Source organism: Bombus flavifrons, chromosome 18 (assembly GCF_040668555.2).
Source record: "Bombus flavifrons isolate JBK064 chromosome 18, iyBomFlav1_principal, whole genome shotgun sequence".
In the NCBI taxonomy this organism is placed as follows: domain Eukaryota; kingdom Metazoa; phylum Arthropoda; class Insecta; order Hymenoptera; family Apidae; genus Bombus; species Bombus flavifrons.
The window spans coordinates 2709389-2727585 of record NC_138459.1 but is presented as its reverse complement, the minus strand read 5'-3'; the positions used below and the strand labels follow the sequence as shown (position 1 = coordinate 2727585).

Sequence of the window (18197 nt, the reverse complement as noted above, 5' to 3'; positions counted from 1 at the left end):
TATTAAAGAATTAATTATTATAATCGCGCTGTGCAACAAGACCTATCCTAAACTAATAAATTTAAAAAAAGAATGTTACTACTCACGGGTATAAAAAATACCCGCGGTCACTATGCTCGCAAAAAATTCTACGTAATACAACCAGTCACCCGTGCCGATTCGGACCTTTCATCCTACGACATGATTGGGTGACCGGAGGAACAGAAATGCATGCGACTCACCGTTCGAAGCGGAGAAACAGAGGACGTACCATGGATGCTGCGCCATCCCAGCGAATATCATCAGGGAGACTAACATCAGGCAGGAACCGTGTAAAGTCCAGTGGTGGAAATGGCGGTTGTTTAAGGGCGGGTGGGAGGGTGGGAGGGGGGTGAGGAAGAAGCGAAACGTCGTTTCGACAATTTTCTTCTTTTTCCTATCGAACGTTTATTTAGAAAATACTGCTATTTTTTTACACTTAAAAATTATTATTAAGCAATTGGAACAAGTTTGAAAAATATTATTTGGTTGAAAATTGTGAGATATTTCTCGATAGCAAACAAATGCTTACGAATACCGTGAATGCAATGCAATCGTTTGCAAGAATTATACTATTATTTATCTTGTCCTCCGAGAGATAATAAAAATATTTATGTAACTGGATGTATCAAACATCTTTCAATTATCATTCACAGGAGTGCCCTTTATATTGGTACTGGAGCTGTAGCCATTGCTCTTATTCAGGTTAGTATTTATTTTGTTTATTCCTAATTCGACATATAATTTAAGATATACTTTATTACAGTTTGATATTGTAACAAATCTAAAATAAATTTAAATTAGTTGGCATATCAATAAAAATGTAATTTTTCGGTTTTAATTGAGCATTTCATACATTCTAATTTATTTTTAGTTAACTGGAATAATGTTCGCCTGTATGCTAGGCCGAGCAATTAGAAGACAAAAAACAGAAAGGGAGAGACGTCGATGGGAATTAAGAGAGAGTTTAGTTAATGGTTACCAACCATTGGGAAAATCAGATCCCTTTACCACTTTTCCTGTTGTTTACATGTCCTCTGAACCTTTGAAGAATTCATAGAATTCTCTACTTTTGTTATGCATTCTTAATATGAAATAATTTTATTTATATTAAAATAGTATCTTTCAATTTTTTGAAGTTCTAAAAGTCAATATCTTTATTTTGTAATGAAAATTATTTTTCATATTCCCTTCTTCATTTCTTGTTAATGAAGATCGATTTTTATATATTGCTCTAAATTTAATACTTTTTTTCGTCAGTTTCTTTTAGAAATTAAATACCTAATAGTAGATATCTAATTTCATTTATTATTACGTTTCTATAAAACTGTAGCTGTAGATATATATGTGTGTATATATATATGCTTATATTTACTTATATATATATATATATATATATATATATATATATATATATATATATATATATATATGTCGGGTTTACATTGTAATAAGGATTAGGGGCGTGAAACGAATCGTCGTTTGGTTTACGCATTGTCGATAAGCAATAGAGAAGACATTGACTAGTGCAGATACGATTATTATAGGATTGGGCAAGGAACCGTGGTAATTAGATACTCGAGAAACTAATGACAATGATCCTAGGCTCAATAACGAATCCGCGGTCGACGGGATGGTGGATGAACATGCTCACAAAATCTAAGTCGGACTCTTTGTTAAAACGTGGAATATCCACCGAGCGTGCAGACGTTACGTAACTCGCTAATACGACTTCACCAGAGAGAATGACTTTCCTTCGCGATTATGCTGCAGAGGAAAACTATGATGGGGTGTGTCTAAGGACACGAGATTCTTGGATTCGTCGAGGATAGCCTTCGTTTAGAAGGTGAGGGAAATTGGCGTTGCTGCTAATTGGTCAATCTCCATATCGGTGGTTAGAAAAAGATGCTAGCCGCCCTCGAGGGAAAGTTGCTAGTGGGAGACGCCGTTCGTTGAAAGAAATAGATCTCCCCTATCTTCCCGTAGTTGGGACAAAGACTGTTTATCTGTTCGAAGGACTTTAGGTAACTAGATATTAGTGTTTATAACGGCCCTCGGGCTAGCTGATCACGTACTGTGGAGAGACATCGACATCTGGCAATCATCTTTCTCGAAGAATAGGAACTGCGTGTGGCCACGGGACAGAGACCGTTGGAATGTTTACTGTCATGTGTCGCCAGAGATATTTCTTTTAAGGAGAGCTATAGAATTACTTCATACCTTTGTTAGGCAAAACGTTCATCCCTTGACCGCGGCTACGTTCGGCGACTGGCTATCGCCTCGAGCCCAAGCTCATTATCACAAATCTTGAACAAATACAATCGGATCGAAAGACGACAATTGTTTAATTACGCCTATGATAGAATCTAGACTACGGTGTTAAGGGATTTTCCCGGGGTTCCGAAGGGAGGACTCCGATGTCCTTTCATCTCCGACATATATATATATATATATATATATATATATATATATATAGAAGGATCTAATATATTTTCATAATACATAATGAAACGTACAAATATTTCGTACAAATTTTATATTACATACTTTGTTGGAATAAATTATTTTCAAACCTTAGTCACACTTCATTGAAAGACCGAAGCTCTCTTTAAGAGTTCTTTGACTATTTCATTATTTGTTGAGGTGCATAAATATGGAGGAGTTAATTCGCGATAAGCCAAACAAATTCGCTTAGAAGTTATATCTTCTCTTAAAACACAATGTTCCCATTTATACCTACAAAAAATATAGAAGAGAATCTAGTAATTATGTAAATAATGCAATAAAATTCACATTCATTATATTCTATTTTATCTATGTTATAAAATACTTTCTCAAGTTGTACCTGACAATTAAAATAATTGTATAACTAAATTTACCAAACAATTACAGAAATATAATACGATATAGATGTTTAACTACTAATTCGCCATGTCTGTAAGAAAAATTTCTTGCCTTGCACTATCATAAAGAATCATAAGCGATCCCTCTGGCATTGGGAGCCTTACAACGATATCTTTATTACTTTCATTTTTATCATTTGTATCAAATTCGAAGCCTTCGAGTATAGTGGAATACTCTGCAACGCTTTCTAAATTATATTTTGTATCTGGACCATGGTAAGGACTCATTGTTAAAACTGAGTTACCCATGACATTCACAGTAACTATTCTTTCACCCCAAATCCAGCAGTCATCGATATGTGGATCTATTGAAGCTCCTCGTAGCGGATCATACTCTAAAGTACATTGTTCTACCGTTTGGAAATTATTAAGCATGGGTACTTGGCAAAATTTTTGTTGCACAAATTGAGTAGACTTTGGAAAATCATCAAAGGAACCCAACTGAAGCTTTCTTTTCTTGAAGTTGCATTTTGGACCAAAATTCTGGAGTTTTTAAATTATGTCTTAAATCTTCCTATCTTATCTATTAATAAACTTTATCGATATCTCAAAATTTTATAATAATAAATGTAGTTATATATTATACTGTTTGAAATACCTGTTTCCTTCTTCCACTCTGAGAAACTTCCCAAGGTATTTTTTCAAGCGCGTTCTTCAATGAATTAATTTCCCAAGGATTTAGAAAATCTAGCTTTGTATAAAAGTGAATATAAAACAATAGGTTAATATTAATTTCTTACGAATATTATCTCAAATATAAATAATAATAATAAAATTATTATTCTAACAATACTTTTTATCAAGTTCTCTTCACTAAAAAATCTTACTTCTTTTTTTATAATTGATGGTTGATAATCTCTTGTTATATTCTTAAATGTAAATTAGTTTGAAAGGGAAAATTAACGAATAATATTACCATGAATTAGAAATTAAATAATGGAAGGATGTATCGGATACAGGTAAGTAAATACCTTTATATATACACCAGGAAATTCTATGGCTGTTCCTCGATGATACGGATGATTTTTGTAAAGATCAGCATCCCAACCAGGCCACGATTTGTCACAGTTTGGACAATATACATAACTGGAACATTTCTAAAATATTATAATCCATAATAGTTAATAAGACATAGAAACAAATTTTAAATGTTATGTGTATAAATTTAATAAAAAAGTAAATTATCTAGTTCAATAACAATGTTACCTTTCATATTTTGTACATAAAACAGTAACTTTGCCTACATTAATACATACTGCCTACATTAAAAATTACATACTTGCGTTAGAAAATCATTTGTTTCATTGACGGATAAATTAAATAATAAATAAATAATTTAAATCTTTCATAAAAAATATTAAAAATAGCAATGCTACCAAATAAATTAATTGTCCAAGTATATAACATAATAGAAAACTTATTTGTAAAAAAGACAAACTTTTGGGACATAACCTCAAAATGAGTCTTAAGATTGGGTTTCACAATCTTATGTTCAGTTTCGCAGAGAAGACAAGATCTTATTCCCTTGCAACCACAAGAACGCACTGTTTCCATCCTTTAATAAGTAACAAAGAACTTAAAAGTCGCTAAATACTTATTTCGAACTATATTCATATGTACATATGTATACATATTTTAGACACATAGTACGTGAAAGTCAGGGAACTAAAGGACAATGTCGATGCGATAGCATAAGAAGGGTAATACGTTGGTTGGGTCTTCTATACGTGTTAACTTTATTCGAAATTACTAGAATAGTTTACTATCGACTATAAATCTCCTCGTTTATAATAATGCCTTTATAATAAACTTTTCAACTGATAATCTTTTTACAATCTTCTTTTGACAGAACATTAGCACATTGCCAAGTGTATACCAACAGGTATACAAGGAACACACGACTTTCGTGCGATGTCATTTGTGTTTCAACCATCGTACAATGAACATCGAAGAATTGAACTTTTTCGAATTAAATTATCAATTTACAACATTTGCGTTATTAATTTGTAAGATTCAAGCTATTAATTTACAACATTTAAACTATTCTTTTCTAACAATTTACTATTAATTTATTAACTAATTCAATGGATTAATTTATTAACATTTAAACTATTAATTTGAAACATATAAACTATTGTAGTATCGTGGTCAGATTGTCTAAGAAATATCGGGTGAACTATAAACAATTTTGCGAGAGAGCCAAAGTGCCGACAGGCCGAAAGGGTCGGGAAACTTCAATGGGCCAAGCGGCCCATCAATGTGTCGTCGGTCCTTCAGTCTAGTGATTACGCGGAAAAAGGCGACGTGATCAGGATCGCGGACGGTTACGGAACACGTACGTGGTGGGGGTATGAGAAGAACAAAGGGATGCTTAAGGAAAAAAGGCAAGTTAATCGGCAGTCGTGAATTGACAGTCGAATTGTGAGGAGGTAGTTAGTTGCGAGTCGAGAGTTGAGCTGAGAGAGTTGAGTCGAGACAGAGTTGCCGAGTTGTCATGAGTTGTAAACTATTAGTTGTGAGTTATTAATTATCAATCTAATTGTCTTAGTTATATCGTATTACTACATTAAGTTCACGTTAAATAACCATCGTTTCCTGTTTAATCCACTGTAAGTAGATCCATCTATCAACAAATTTATCATATAGAATAGAAATCATTGGAAATCCTAATTTCTAATATTTCTGAATAAATAATCATATACTATTAATTTACAATATTTAAAATATTAATTTATAACATTTAAACTATTAATTTGTAACATTTGGAACATTAATTTATAACATTTAAACTATTAACCCTTTGCGGACGGGGCCGCGTATCTTGTCAGGTTCAAAATAATGTTCGTCACCACTATTATTACTATCGAACATGTTCTTTCTGGAACTTTTAGGCATCGTGTATAAGGTATTGTAAAAAATATATAAAAAGCTTTGTGATTCATCTGGTAATGCCATTGAAAGATTGAAATTTGTTCTGACTCGACTATCATCCTGCATCGCAAGTTTACGTTAAACGGAAGATAAGTTTTTTGAAGATCTAAAATCTTCATAACATAATACTGTTTAGTTTATTATACCCATGCCCAAATACGCATAAGATTATCGCTCAGAAAAATAGAAGTACGCCAGCCATTTCTAAATAACTGTCCGGAACTGTGAACAGATTCAGGCAGCTATATGTCGACACGCGTCCGCAACGGTAAAAAGACTTGGGCAGCTATTTGCCGACACTCGTCCGCAAAAGGTAAATTTAATACATTTGGAACAATAATTTATAACTTTTAAACTACCCTTTGTACTCGACCGCCTTTTCGGTTGGTCGTAGCAGCAGCTCGAGACAATTTTGCGCGTATGTGACGAGTGTATTGTAGGTAATATAATATGATTTTATATAAAAATTAATTTAAAAAGACATTATATTTTAATAATTCATATATATTTACATCTTTGAAAGTATAATTTTTTAATATATTTTTGTATCTTTTTATTACGATAATTTATAAAACGTCTGCCATGATGCATCCTTGGCTTGTCGGGACAAGTATCGTAATAATAAGTTGTTTCGCGTCTTTCTCCTGCTTTGTTTCGGTAAGAACACACATAACAATACTTTTTTGTTCTTGTTAAAATTACATGGAGCTTTCCATTTAACCGAATTTCATCACAATTAGCAGTCGATGTCGAAGCTCGATCTCGTGGTTGTCCAATATCTCCTCTTAACTGGTCTACTAAAGTTTTTGTAAATCGCAGGTGGTTAAATGGCTTTTCGTTCTTTGTCTTTTTTTTATAGAACATGTGAATTAATTAAACAAATTTCCAAATCCATTTTTTTAGACATTTTTACAACATTTAAGCCATTAATTTTCCTTTAAGCTGTTTATTTACAACATTCGAACATTTAATTTATAACGTTTGACCTATTGATTTGAAGCATTTGAAATAATAATTTACACCATTTAATACATTGAATTACAACGTTTGAGTTGTTAATTCAGGGCCTTTGAATCATTAATTTATAACACTTACGCTATTTATTTGTAACATTTATACCATTTATTTACGACATTTAAAAGGTACATTTGTGATATCTGCAAACCGTTTGTGTTTGATCGACCGTTGGCATTTTGCCACGTGTATACCAACAGGTATGCAAGGAACACATTTACCCTCGTGCGACGTCAGTTGTGTTTCAACCAATGTACAATGCAGATCGAAGAATTAAACTTTTACGAATTAACTTATTAATTTATAACATTGCGGCTATTAATTTGTATCATTCAAAGTATTAATTTACAGTGTCTACCTATTCTTTTCTTACAATTTACCATTAATTTATAACCATTTAAACTATTAATTTATAACGTTTGACCTATTGATTTGAAGCATTTAAAATAATAATTTACACCATTTAATACATTGAATTACAACGTTTGAGTTGTTAATTCAGGGCCTTTGAATCATTAATTTATAACATTTACGCTACTTATTTGTAACATTTATACCATTTATTTACGACATTTAAAAGGTACATTTGTGATATCTGCAAACCGTTTGTGTTTGATCGACCGTTGGCATTTTGCCACGTGTATACCAACAGGTATGCAAGGAACACATTTACCCTCGTGCGACGTCAGTTGTGTTTCAACCAGTATACAATGCAGATCGAAGAATTAAACTTTTACGAATTAACTTATTAATTTATAACATTGCGGCTATTAATTTGTATCATTCAAAGTATTAATTTACAGTGTCTACCTATTCTTTTCTTACAATTTACCATTAATTTATAACCATTTAAACTATTAATTTATAACGTTTGACCTATTGATTTGAAGCATTTGAAATAATAATTTACACCATTTAATACATTGAATTACAACGTTTGAGTTGTTAATTCAGGGCCTTTGAATCATTAATTTATAACACTTACGCTATTTATTTGTAACATTTATACCATTTATTTACGACATTTAAAAGGTACATTTGTGATATCTGCAAACCGTTTGTGTTTGATCGACCGTTGGCATTTTGCCACGTGTATACCAACAGGTATGCAAGGAACACATTTACCCTCGTGCGACGTCAGTTGTGTTTCAACCAATGTACAATGCAGATCGAAGAATTAAACTTTTACGAATTAACTTATTAATTTATAACATTGCGGCTATTAATTTGTATCATTCAAAGTATTAATTTACAGTGTCTACCTATTCTTTTCTTACAATTTACCATTAATTTATAACCATTTAAACTATTAATTTATAACGTTTGACCTATTGATTTGAAGCATTTGAAATAATAATTTACACCATTTAATACATTGAATTACAACGTTTGAGTTGTTAATTCAGGGCCTTTGAATCATTAATTTATAACATTTACGCTACTTATTTGTAACATTTATACCATTTATTTACGACATTTAAAAGGTACATTTGTGATATCTGCAAACCGTTTGTGTTTGATCGACCGTTGGCATTTTGCCACGTGTATACCAACAGGTATGCAAGGAACACATTTACCCTCGTGCGACGTCAGTTGTGTTTCAACCAGTGTACAATGCAGGTCGAAGAATTAAACTTTTACGAATTAACTTATTAATTTATATCATTGCGGCTATTAATTTGTATCATTCAAAGTATTAATTTACAGTGTCTACCTATTCTTTTCTTACAATTTACCATTAATTTATAACCATTTAAGATATTAATTTATAACGTTTGACCTATTGATTTGAAGCATTTAAAATAATAATTTACACCATTTAATACATTGAATTACAACGTTTGAGTTGTTAATTCAGGGCCTTTGAATCATTAATTTATAACATTTACGCTATTTATTTGTAACATTTATACCATTTATTTACGACATTTAAAAGGTACATTTGTGATATCTGCAAACCGTTTCTGTTTGATCGACCGTTGGCATTTTGCCACGTGTATACCAACAGGTATGCAAGGAACACATTTACCCTCGTGCGACGTCAGTTGTGTTTCAACCAGTGTACAATGCAGATCGAAGAATTAAACTTTTACGAATTAACTTATTAATTTATAACATTGCGGCTATTAATTTGTATCATTCAAAGTATTAATTTACAGTGTCTACCTATTCTTTTCTTACAATTTACCATTAATTTATAACCATTTAAACTATTAATTTATAACGTTTGACCTATTGATTTGAAGCATTTAAAATAATAATTTACACCATTTGATACATTGAATTACAACGTTTGAGTTGTTAATTCGGGGCCTTTGAGTCATTAATTTATAACATTTACGCTATTTATTTGTAACATTTATACCATTTATTTACGACATTTAAAAGGTACATTTGTGATATCTGCAAACCGTTTGTGTTTGATCGACCGTTGGCATTTTGCCACGTGTATACCAACAGGTATGCAAGGAACACATTTACCCTCGTGCGACGTCAGTTGTATTTCAACCAGTGTACAATGCAGATCGAAGAATTAAACTTTTACGAATTAACATATTAATTTATAACATTGCGGCTATTAATTTGTATCACTCAAAGTATTAATTTACAGTGTCTACCTATTCTTTTCTTACAATTTACCATTAATTTATAACCATTTAAACTATTAATTTATAACGTTTGACCTATTGATTTGAAGCATTTAAAATAATAATTTACACCATTTAATACATTGAATTACAACGTTTGAGTTGTTAATTCAGGGCCTTTGAATCATTAATTTATAACATTTACGCTATTTATTTGTAACATTTATACCATTTATTTACGACATTTAAAAGGTACATTTGTGATATCTGCAAACCGTTTCTGTTTGATCGACCGTTGGCATTTTGCCACGTGTATACCAACAGGTATGCAAGGAACACATTTACCCTCGTGCGACGTCAGTTGTGTTTCAACCAGTGTACAATGCAGATCGAAGAATTAAACTTTTACGAATTAACTTATTAATTTATAACATTGCGGCTATTAATTTGTATCTTTCAAAGTATTAATTTACAGTGTCTACCTATTCTTTTCTTACAATTTACCATTAATTTATAACCATTTAAACTATTAATTTATAACGTTTGACCTATTGATTTGAAGCATTTAAAATAATAATTTACACCATTTAATACATTGAATTACAACGTTTGAGTTGTTAATTCAGGGCCTTTGAATCATTAATTTATAACATTTACGCTACTTATTTGTAACATTTATACCATTTATTTACGACATTTAAAAGGTACATTTGTGATATCTGCAAACCGTTTGTGTTTGATCGACCGTTGGCATTTTGCCACGTGTATACCAACAGGTATGCAAGGAACACATTTACCCTCGTGCGACGTCAGTTGTGTTTCAACCAGTGTACAATGCAGGTCGAAGAATTAAACTTTTACGAATTAACTTATTAATTTATATCATTGCGGCTATTAATTTGTATCATTCAAAGTATTAATTTACAGTGTCTACCTATTCTTTTCTTACAATTTACCATTAATTTATAACCATTTAAGATATTAATTTATAACGTTTGACCTATTGATTTGAAGCATTTAAAATAATAATTTACACCATTTAATACATTGAATTACAACGTTTGAGTTGTTAATTCAGGGCCTTTGAATCATTAATTTATAACATTTACGCTATTTATTTGTAACATTTATACCATTTATTTACGACATTTAAAAGGTACATTTGTGATATCTGCAAACCGTTTCTGTTTGATCGACCGTTGGCATATTGCCATGTGTATACCAACAGGTATGCAAGGAACACATTTACCCTCGTGCGACGTCAGTTGTGTTTCAACCAGTGTACAATGCAGATCGAAGAATTAAACTTTTACGAATTAACTTATTAATTTATAACATTGCGGCTATTAATTTGTATCATTCAAAGTATTAATTTACAGTGTCTACCTATTCGCTTGGCCTCAGGGTCGTCGAGGCCGTCCTACCAAACTGGGACGATTGGTTGGACGGCGGCGGGCCCGCCCTGACCTATAGGGCGACGCAGGTACTTACCGGGTATGGATGCTTCGGTGCGTGTCTGCACAGGATAGGACGGGAGGCGACAGCGCGTTGCCAGCATTGCAACGCGGGCGTGGACTCGGCGCAACACACGCTGGAGCACTGTCCGGCGTGGGCGTTGCCTCGCAGCGCCGTCGATTCTGAGATAGGGGGAGACCTCTCTCCGCCGGCGGTGTTTGGTGCGCTGCTGGCGAACGAGAGGAGTTGGAAGGAGATCGCCACATTCTGCGAGCAGGTGACGCTGCGGAAGGAGGTGGCGGATAGCGAGAGAGAGAATGGAATTCCCATCCCGAAAGGATAGGCGGACGGCGGGGGGGGGGGGCACGCCACTTCCAGGCGAGCTCGGACCGCTTCGCCATCAGGTGGGTCTTACGCGTCGGCCGCTTCGGCGCCACGGTGCCGCTGAATCGCCTGGTCGGGGAACCAGGAGGTCTTGCATGGCGGCCCGTCGGGGATGGCGCGATGCGCGGTGGCAGCATTGCAACGGGGGCGTGGACTCGACGCAACACACGCTGGAGCACTGTCCTTCGTGGGCGTTGCCTCGCAGCGCTCTCGATTTTGAGATAGGGGGAGACATCTCTCCGCCGGCGGTGTTTGGTACGCTGCTGGCGAACGAGAGGAGTTGGAAGGAGGTCGCCACATTCTGCGAGCAGGTGACGCTGCGGAAGGAGTTGGCGGATAGCGAGAGAGAGAACGGAATTCCCATCCCGAAAGGGTAGGCGGACGGCGGCGGGGTGTGGGGGGGGGGCACGCCACTTCCAGGCGAGCTCGGACCGCTCCGCCGTCAGGTGTGTCTTAGGCGTCGGGCGCTTCGGCGCCACGGTGCCGCTAAATCGCCTGGTCGGGGAACCAGGAGGTCTTGCACGGCGGCCCGTCGGGGATGGCGCGATGCGCGGTGGCAGCATTGCAACGGGGGCGTGGACTCGACGCAGCACACGCTGGAGCACTGTCCTTCGTGGGCGTTGCCTCGCAGCGCTCTCGATTCTGAGATAGGGGGAGACATCTCTCCGCCGGCGGTGTTTGGTACGCTGCTGGCGAACGAGAGGAGTTGGAAGGAGGTCGCCACATTCTGCGAGCAGGTGACGCTGCGGAAGGAGTTGGCGGATAGCGAGAGAGAGAACGGAATTCCCATCCCGAAAGGGTAGGCGGACGGCGGCGGGGTGTGGGGGGGGGCACGCCACTTCCAGGCGAGCTCGGACCGCTCCGCCGTCAGGTGTGTCTTAGGCGTCGGGCGCTTCGGCGCCACGGTGCCGCTAAATCGCCTGGTCGGGGAACCAGGAGGTCTTGCACGGCGGCCCGTCGGAGGTGGCGCGATGCGCGGTGGCAGCATTGCAACGGGGGCGTGGACTCGACGCAGCACACGCTGGAGCACTGTCCTTCGTGGGCGTTGCCTCGCAGCGCTCTCGATTCTGAGATAGGGGGAGACATCTCTCCGCCGGCGGTGTTTGGTACGCTGCTGGCGAACGAGAGGAGTTGGAAGGAGGTCGCCACATTCTGCGAGCAGGTGACGCTGCGGAAGGAGTTGGCGGATAGCGAGAGAGAGAACGGAATTCCCATCCCGAAAGGGTAGGCGGACGGCGGCGGGGTGTGGGGGGGGGCACGCCACTTCCAGGCGAGCTCGGACCGCTCCGCCGTCAGGTGTGTCTTAGGCGTCGGGCGCTTCGGCGCCACGGTGCCGCTAAATCGCCTGGTCGGGGAACCAGGAGGTCTTGCACGGCGGCCCGTCGGAGGTGGCGCGATGCGCGGTGGCCGCGCATCGCGCCGTTAGTTATAATTGCATAACTCGAGGTGGACTCGGCGCGGAGGGGACTCGGGATGGCATGCTAATGAGCGTTTCTAGGGTCCTCACCGTAATGCGCCAGGGACGGCCACCGTGGAGGTTTTAGCCGGTACGAATCCGGCACTACCCAGCGCTCTCTCCCCGGTGGGCGCGGGGCGCCTATGAAGGTTTCCTCCACGAAAAAAAAAAAAAAAAAAAAAAAAAAGTTTTTTGAAGATCTAAAATCTTCATAACATAATACTGTTTAGTTTATTATACCCATGCCCAAATACGCATAAGATTATCGCTCAGAAAAATAGAAGTACGCCAGCCATTTCTAAATAACTGTCCGGAACTGTGAACAGATTCAGGCAGCTATATGTCGACACGCGTCCGCAACGGTAAAAAGACTTGGGCAGCTATTTGCCGACACTCGTCCGCAAAAGGTAAATTTAATACATTTGGAACAATAATTTATAACTTTTAAACTACCCTTTGTACTCGACCGCCTTTTCGGTTGGTCGTAGCAGCAGCTCGAGACAATTTTGCGCGTATGTGACGAGTGTATTGTAGGTAATATAATATGATTTTATATAAAAATTAATTTAAAAAGACATTATATTTTAATAATTCATATATATTTACATCTTTGAAAGTATAATTTTTTAATATTTTTTTGTATCTTTTTATTACGATAATTTATAAAACGTCTGCCATGATGCATCCTTGGCTTGTCGGGACAAGTATCGTAATAATAAGTTGTTTCGCGTCTTTCTCCTGCTTTGTTTCGGTAAGAACACACATAACAATACTTTTTTGTTCTTGTTAAAATTACATGGAGCTTTCCATTTAACCGAATTTCATCACAATTAGCAGTCGATGTCGAAGCTCGATCTCGTGGTTGTCCAATATCTCCTCTTAACTGGTCTACTAAAGTTTTTGTAAATCGCAGGTGGTTAAATGGCTTTTCGTTCTTTGTCTTTTTTTTATAGAACATGTGAATTAATTAAACAAATTTCCAAATCCATTTTTTTAGACATTTTTACAACATTTAAGCCATTAATTTTCCTTTAAGCTGTTTATTTACAACATTCGAACATTTAATTTATAACGTTTGACCTATTGATTTGAAGCATTTAAAATAATAATTTACACCATTTAATACATTGAATTACAACGTTTGAGTTGTTAATTCAGGGCCTTTGAATCATTAATTTATAACATTTACGCTACTTATTTGTAACATTTATACCATTTATTTACGACATTTAAAAGGTACATTTGTGATATCTGCAAACCGTTCGTGTTTGATCGACCGTTGGCATTTTGCCACGTGTATACCAACAGGTATGCAAGGAACACATTTACCCTCGTGCGACGTCAGTTGTGTTTCAACCAATGTACAATGCAGATCGAAGAATTAAACTTTTACGAATTAACTTATTAATTTATAACATTGCGGCTATTAATTTGTATCATGCAAAGTATTAATTTACAGTGTCTACCTATTCTTTTCTTACAATTTACCATTAATTTATAACCATTTAAACTATTAATTTATAACGTTTGACCTATTGATTTGAAGCATTTAAAATAATAATTTACACCATTTAATACATAGAATTACAACGTTTGAGTTGTTAATTCAGGGCCTTTGAATCATTAATTTATAACATTTACGCTATTTATTTGTAACATTTATACCATTTATTTACGACATTTAAAAGGTACATTTGTGATATCTGCAAAACGTTTCTGTTTGATCGACCGTTGGCATTTTGCCACGTGTATACCAACAGGTATGCAAGGAACACATTTACCCTCGTGCGACGTCAGTTGTGTTTCAACCAATGTACAATGCAGATCGAAGAATTAAACTTTTACGAATTAACTTATTAATTTATAACATTGCGGCTATTAATTTGTATCTTTCAAAGTATTAATTTACAGTGTCTACCTATTCTTTTCTTACAATTTACCATTAATTTATAACCATTTAAACTATTAATTTATAACGTTTGACCTATTGATTTGAAGCATTTAAAATAATAATTTACACCATTTAATACATTGAATTACAACGTTTGAGTTGTTAATTCAGGGCCTTTGAATCATTAATTTATAACATTTACGCTACTTATTTGTAACATTTATACCATTTATTTACGACATTTAAAAGGTACATTTGTGATATCTGCAAACCGTTTGTGTTTGATCGACCGTTGGCATTTTGCCACGTGTATACCAACAGGTATGCAAGGAACACATTTACCCTCGTGCGACGTCAGTTGTGTTTCAACCAGTGTACAATGCAGGTCGAAGAATTAAACTTTTACGAATTAACTTATTAATTTATATCATTGCGGCTATTAATTTGTATCATTCAAAGTATTAATTTACAGTGTCTACCTATTCTTTTCTTACAATTTACCATTAATTTATAACCATTTAAGATATTAATTTATAACGTTTGACCTATTGATTTGAAGCATTTAAAATAATAATTTACACCATTTAATACATTGAATTACAACGTTTGAGTTGTTAATTCAGGGCCTTTGAATCATTAATTTATAACATTTACGCTATTTATTTGTAACATTTATACCATTTATTTACGACATTTAAAAGGTACATTTGTGATATCTGCAAACCGTTTCTGTTTGATCGACCGTTGGCATTTTGCCACGTGTATACCAACAGGTATGCAAGGAACACATTTACCCTCGTGCGACGTCAGTTGTGTTTCAACCAGTGTACAATGCAGATCGAAGAATTAAACTTTTACGAATTAACTTATTAATTTATAACATTGCGGCTATTAATTTGTATCATTCAAAGTATTAATTTACAGTGTCTACCTATTCTTTTCTTACAATTTACCATTAATTTATAACCATTTAAACTATTAATTTATAACGTTTGACCTATTGATTTGAAGCATTTAAAATAATAATTTACACCATTTGATACATTGAATTACAACGTTTGAGTTGTTAATTCGGGGCCTTTGAATCATTAATTTATAACATTTACGCTATTTATTTGTAACATTTATACCATTTATTTACGACATTTAAAAGGTACATTTGTGATATCTGCAAACCGTTTGTGTTTGATCGACCGTTGGCATTTTGCCACGTGTATACCAACAGGTATGCAAGGAACACATTTACCCTCGTGCGACGTCAGTTGTATTTCAACCAGTGTACAATGCAGATCGAAGAATTAAACTTTTACGAATTAACATATTAATTTATAACATTGCGGCTATTAATTTGTATCACTCAAAGTATTAATTTACAGTGTCTACCTATTCTTTTCTTACAATTTACCATTAATTTATAACCATTTAAACTATTAATTTATAACGTTTGACCTATTGATTTGAAGCATTTAAAATAATAATTTACACCATTTAATACATTGAATTACAACGTTTGAGTTGTTAATTCAGGGCCTTTGAATCATTAATTTATAACATTTACGCTATTTATTTGTAACATTTATACCATTTATTTACGACATTTAAAAGGTACATTTGTGATATCTGCAAACCGTTTCTGTTTGATCGACCGTTGGCATTTTGCCACGTGTATACCAACAGGTATGCAAGGAACACATTTACCCTCGTGCGACGTCAGTTGTGTTTCAACCAGTGTACAATGCAGATCGAAGAATTAAACTTTTACGAATTAACTTATTAATTTATAACATTGCGGCTATTAATTTGTATCTTTCAAAGTATTAATTTACAGTGTCTACCTATTCTTTTCTTACAATTTACCATTAATTTATAACCATTTAAGATATTAATTTATAACGTTTGACCTATTGATTTGAAGCATTTAAAATAATAATTTACACCATTTAATACATTGAATTACAACGTTTGAGTTGTTAATTCAGGGCCTTTGAATCATTAATTTATAACATTTACGCTATTTATTTGTAACATTTATACCATTTATTTACGACATTTAAAAGGTACATTTGTGATATCTGCAAACCGTTTCTGTTTGATCGACCGTTGGCATATTGCCATGTGTATACCAACAGGTATGCAAGGAACACATTTACCCTCGTGCGACGTCAGTTGTGTTTCAACCAGTGTACAATGCAGATCGAAGAATTAAACTTTTACGAATTAACTTATTAATTTATAACATTGCGGCTATTAATTTGTATCATTCAAAGTATTAATTTACAGTGTCTACCTATTCGCTTGGCCTCAGGGTCGTCGAGGCCGTCCTACCAAACTGGGACGATTGGTTGGACGGCGGCGGGCCCGCCCTGACCTATAGGGCGACGCAGGTACTTACCGGGTATGGATGCTTCGGTGCGTGTCTGCACAGGATAGGACGAGAGGCGACAGCGCGTTGCCAGCATTGCAACGCGGGCGTGGACTCGGCGCAACACACGCTGGAGCACTGTCCGGCGTGGGCGTTGCCTCGCAGCGCCGTCGATTCTGAGATAGGGGGAGACCTCTCTCCGCCGGCGGTGTTTGGTGCGCTGCTGGCGAACGAGAGGAGTTGGAAGGAGATCGCCACATTCTGCGAGCAGGTGACGCTGCGGAAGGAGGTGGCGGATAGCGAGAGAGAGAATGGAATTCCCATCCCGAAAGGATAGGCGGACGGCGGGGGGGGGGGGGGGGCACACCACTTCCAGGCGAGCTCGGACCGCTTCGCCGTCAGGTGGGTCTTACGCGTCGGCCGCTTCGGCGCCACGGTGCCGCTAAATCGCCTGGTCGGGGAACCAGGAGGTCTTGCACGGCGGCCCGTCGGGGATGGCGCGATGCGCGGTGGCAGCATTGCAACGGGGGCGTGGACTCGACGCAACACACGCTGGAGCACTGTCCTTCGTGGGCGTTGCCTCGCAGCGCTCTCGATTCTGAGATAGGGGGAGACATCTCTCCGCCGGCGGTGTTTGGTACGCTGCTGGCGAACGAGAGGAGTTGGAAGGAGGTCGCCACATTCTGCGAGCAGGTGACGCTGCGGAAGGAGTTGGCGGATAGCGAGAGAGAGAACGGAATTCCCATCCCGAAAGGGTAGGCGGACGGCGGCGGGGTGTGGGGGGGGGCACGCCACTTCCAGGCGAGCTCGGACCGCTCCGCCGTCAGGTGTGTCTTAGGCGTCGGGCGCTTCGGCGCCACGGTGCCGCTAAATCGCCTGGTCGGGGAACCAGGAGGTCTTGCACGGCGGCCCGTCGGGGATGGCGCGATGCGCGGTGGCAGCATTGCAACGGGGGCGTGGACTCGACGCAACACACGCTGGAGCACTGTCCTTCGTGGGCGTTGCCTCGCAGCGCTCTCGATTCTGAGATAGGGGGAGACATCTCTCCGCCGGCGGTGTTTGGTACGCTGCTGGCGAACGAGAGGAGTTGGAAGGAGGTCGCCACATTCTGCGAGCAGGTGACGCTGCGGAAGGAGTTGGCGGATAGCGAGAGAGAGAACGGAATTCCCATCCCGAAAGGGTAGGCGGACGGCGG

General features: G+C 37.5%; 3 protein-coding genes and 1 long non-coding RNA gene across 4 annotated transcripts; 3 read left to right on the top strand and 1 right to left on the bottom strand.

Annotated features, from left to right (window-relative positions):
* The first annotated feature begins 596 nt into the window (after positions 1-596).
* Positions 597-1147, top strand: LOC138188948 (uncharacterized). Its single transcript, XR_011175765.1, has 2 exons — positions 597-723; positions 893-1147. It is a non-coding gene; the product is annotated as an uncharacterized LOC138188948 (long non-coding RNA).
* A 1403-nt stretch (positions 1148-2550) lies between these two features.
* On the bottom strand, positions 2551-4814 carry LOC138188987 (alpha-ketoglutarate-dependent dioxygenase alkB homolog 4-like). Its single transcript, XM_069131123.1, has 5 exons — positions 4374-4814; positions 3893-4018; positions 3520-3612; positions 2974-3404; positions 2551-2754 (listed from the first exon to the last, which is right to left on the bottom strand). The coding sequence occupies exons 1-5, from the start codon at positions 4473-4475 to the stop codon at positions 2604-2606; spliced, it is 903 nt and encodes a 300-aa protein (XP_068987224.1). The 5' UTR covers positions 4476-4814; the 3' UTR covers positions 2551-2603.
* A 5852-nt stretch (positions 4815-10666) lies between these two features.
* Positions 10667-11252, top strand: LOC138189160 (uncharacterized). Its single transcript, XM_069131310.1, has 2 exons — positions 10667-10682; positions 10834-11252. The coding sequence occupies exons 1-2, from the start codon at positions 10667-10669 to the stop codon at positions 11250-11252; spliced, it is 435 nt and encodes a 144-aa protein (XP_068987411.1).
* Positions 11253-16753: 5501 nt separating this feature from the next.
* Positions 16754-17339, top strand: LOC138189159 (uncharacterized). The gene is made up of 2 exons (XM_069131309.1): positions 16754-16769; positions 16921-17339. Exons 1-2 carry the CDS (start codon positions 16754-16756, stop codon positions 17337-17339), a joined length of 435 nt encoding a protein of 144 aa, XP_068987410.1.
* The last annotated feature ends 858 nt before the right edge of the window (positions 17340-18197 follow it).